The sequence below is a fragment of the Hydra vulgaris genome, chromosome 03 (genome assembly GCF_038396675.1).
Source record: "Hydra vulgaris chromosome 03, alternate assembly HydraT2T_AEP".
Lineage (NCBI taxonomy): Eukaryota > Metazoa > Cnidaria > Hydrozoa > Anthoathecata > Hydridae > Hydra > Hydra vulgaris.
In genome coordinates, this window is record NC_088922.1 from 46764194 (window position 1) to 46766810 (window position 2617).

At 27.5% G+C, this 2617-nt stretch overlaps 1 protein-coding gene across 1 annotated transcript; it reads right to left on the reverse strand.

Moving 5' to 3' along the window:
• Positions 1–1244: 1244 nt before the first annotated feature.
• LOC136078723 (uncharacterized) lies at positions 1245–2075 on the reverse strand. The gene has a single exon (XM_065794515.1). The coding sequence runs from the start codon at positions 2073–2075 to the stop codon at positions 1245–1247; it is 831 nt and encodes a 276-aa protein (XP_065650587.1).
• Positions 2076–2617: the final 542 nt, after the last annotated feature.

A 2617-nucleotide genomic window follows, 5' to 3' on the forward strand; every position in this document is an offset into this window, starting at 1 on the left:
TTCATTTTTAAGAGTTTTTTTTTTAAGAAACTTGTTATATAAACGTTGTTTTTTTTTTGAGGATTTAAGAATGCCCCTCGTGATCCAGGGGTTTAAAAGTGTTTTTGTTTTGATAACTTTAGTAACTTCCGGGAATGCTTTATTATAAAGATTAAGAAATTCAGTTAAAAAGATATCATATGCTTTATCGGCATTTAGATTTAGTTGTAGGGTGTCCCAGTTGACACCAGTAAGAAGTTTATGAAAATTTTTGATGGAAGCGTCGTTTACTAACCGTGTTGTAATTAATTTTTTTCTATCACTAAGAGCATCATAGTCGATGCATTTTTGCGATAGAATAAAAATAGGGAAGTGATCAGAAATGTCAGATTTAAATATACCTGTCCTTATTTTAATATTTACGAAATCATTTGTAATAATTTGATCTAAAGATGTTGCACTTTCTCTAGTTACTCGCGTTGGTTTATTGATTAGGGGAATATAACTATTTTGAAAAATTGTGTTAAAGAAGTTCTTAATGTTTTTATTTTTGTCGTATTCTAATATATTAAGATTAATGTCACCAACAATATAAACCGATTTATTTAAAGTTGATTTTTTTTTAATTATACTTTTAATGTGTTTTTCAAATGCCTTAATACTTCCTGAGGGCGGTCTATATAAAGCATGGATGACGGTATTTCTTGAAGTTTTATTAATAATTTCAACACATAAAGATTCATAATCATTAGTGGTTGAACTTAACTGTGGTTTCCTTTTGAATAAAATTGAATTTTTTATGTATATACACAAACCTCCACCTTCCTTATTTGATGCTCTAACTTGATGAATTACTTTATAATTAGGTAATTGAAAATTGGAATTGTTTTCAATGCTTACATCGTTACACCATGTCTCGCTGAGACAAATTACCTGAAATCTAATGTCAATTTTATGTAAAAATTGTTTCAATGACTCAAAATTTTTTTGAATACTTCTAATATTAATGTGAAACATTGAAAACGAATTATCTTCCATTCCTTTATCAATAATTTTTGAATTTGGGTTATAGTAAATCGGGCTAGTATTTTTAATTACTTGACTATCGTTAAAAAAATTATAATCGGGATCCGAATAGTTGTTTAAAATTATTGGCTTTTTCTGTGAATTAAAATTTATATTTGATAAAACAATATTATCAGCCATTTTAAATAAAAAAATAAATCAATATAAATTTAACTAAAAAAAAAAAAAAAAAAAATCATTTAACATGATTTTTTTTTTCTAAATTCTTTAACAATGAGCTTATCATATATAACAACAGAATATTTACCGTTTATCCTATGTGTTTTACTTTCTTCAAGAAGTTTCTTTCTTATTATAGTAGTTTCTAGCGAAAAATCCTCGTTAATATAAATTCCAGAACCTTTTAGTTTGTTGGCGTTTTTTAAAATCTTTACTTTGTCTTTATAATTTAGTAACTTAATTACAATTGTTCTAGGCTTTTTAATATCGATAATACCAGTTCTGTGCGCTCTTTCTATGATTACATCTTTTACATTGAGGTTATTTTCAAGAAGGTTTATTATTTTTACTTCCGTATCATCCCAGTTTTCGTTATCATTTTCTTTGACTCCTTTGATTCGAAGATTGTTTCTCCTTTGACGATCTTCTAGTTGTCTAAATCTATTTTTTTCATTCTCCCCTATGGTTGCATTCGACGACATTTTTTTTTCCACATCACTGACTTTTTTATCATTTATCAATTTTTTTTCCAAATCGCTGACTTTTTTATCATGGCAATCCTGATAGAACGTTAGACTTTCTTCAATGTCTTTTTGTATTTTTTCATACTTTATCATCTGCTTGTTTGTTTTTTTAAGATCGGTATTTCGGTTTTCGTTTTTCTTTTTTAAAACTTCACAAGAATTCTTTAATGTATTAATTTCTGTTAGCAATCCATCAATTCGATCGTTAGCCAGTTTTAAATTTGCACTTATTAACGCTAAAATATATTTTTGTTGTTTTTGGAACATTTCTTGAAATATTTCACGAACTAATTTTATTGAGACTTCAGTATTAAGTTTTGAACTCATTATTGACAAGATTTGAAAAATAAATAAATAAATAAATAAAACTTGCAATATCAATTTTATTATTTTATTTCTTTCGTAGCAAAAGCACGTCCGTTTACTACAGAACCGCAACTCTATCTATGTTTACTTTGTAAAAAATTTGAAAAAATGAATCTATGCCCGCCTATTACCAGTTCCAGTTGGTAGATATTGATAATAAAATATTAGATAAATAAATGCTTTTAAAACACTAAAATTTGCCATATCTGTTTCGATGCTTTCGAGATTCACTGCTTTTCGAGATCATCTAAAAGTAACTTTGTTTTCATATTCTGCATCATAATGGCTTCTTTGTTTGCTGCAAACTCTTGCATAATTGAATCCTTTTTAGCTTCAGCCAGATCTCCAACCGAAACCTTTTTGTGAAACTTCGCTAACCAAAGCTTCACCCTGAAACGAAAGTTAAATAATTAAGAAACGCATTATCGCAACTAATTTGCTCAAGTTGTCAACTATAGTAGTTCAACAACGACTTTTAGTCGTTCTTTAAAACAACGGCTTTT

Coding starts and splice junctions, on each gene's coding strand:
- LOC136078723 (XM_065794515.1), bottom strand. CDS start 2,075: ATGAGTTCAAAACTTAATACTGAAGTCTCAATAAAATTAGTTCGTGAA.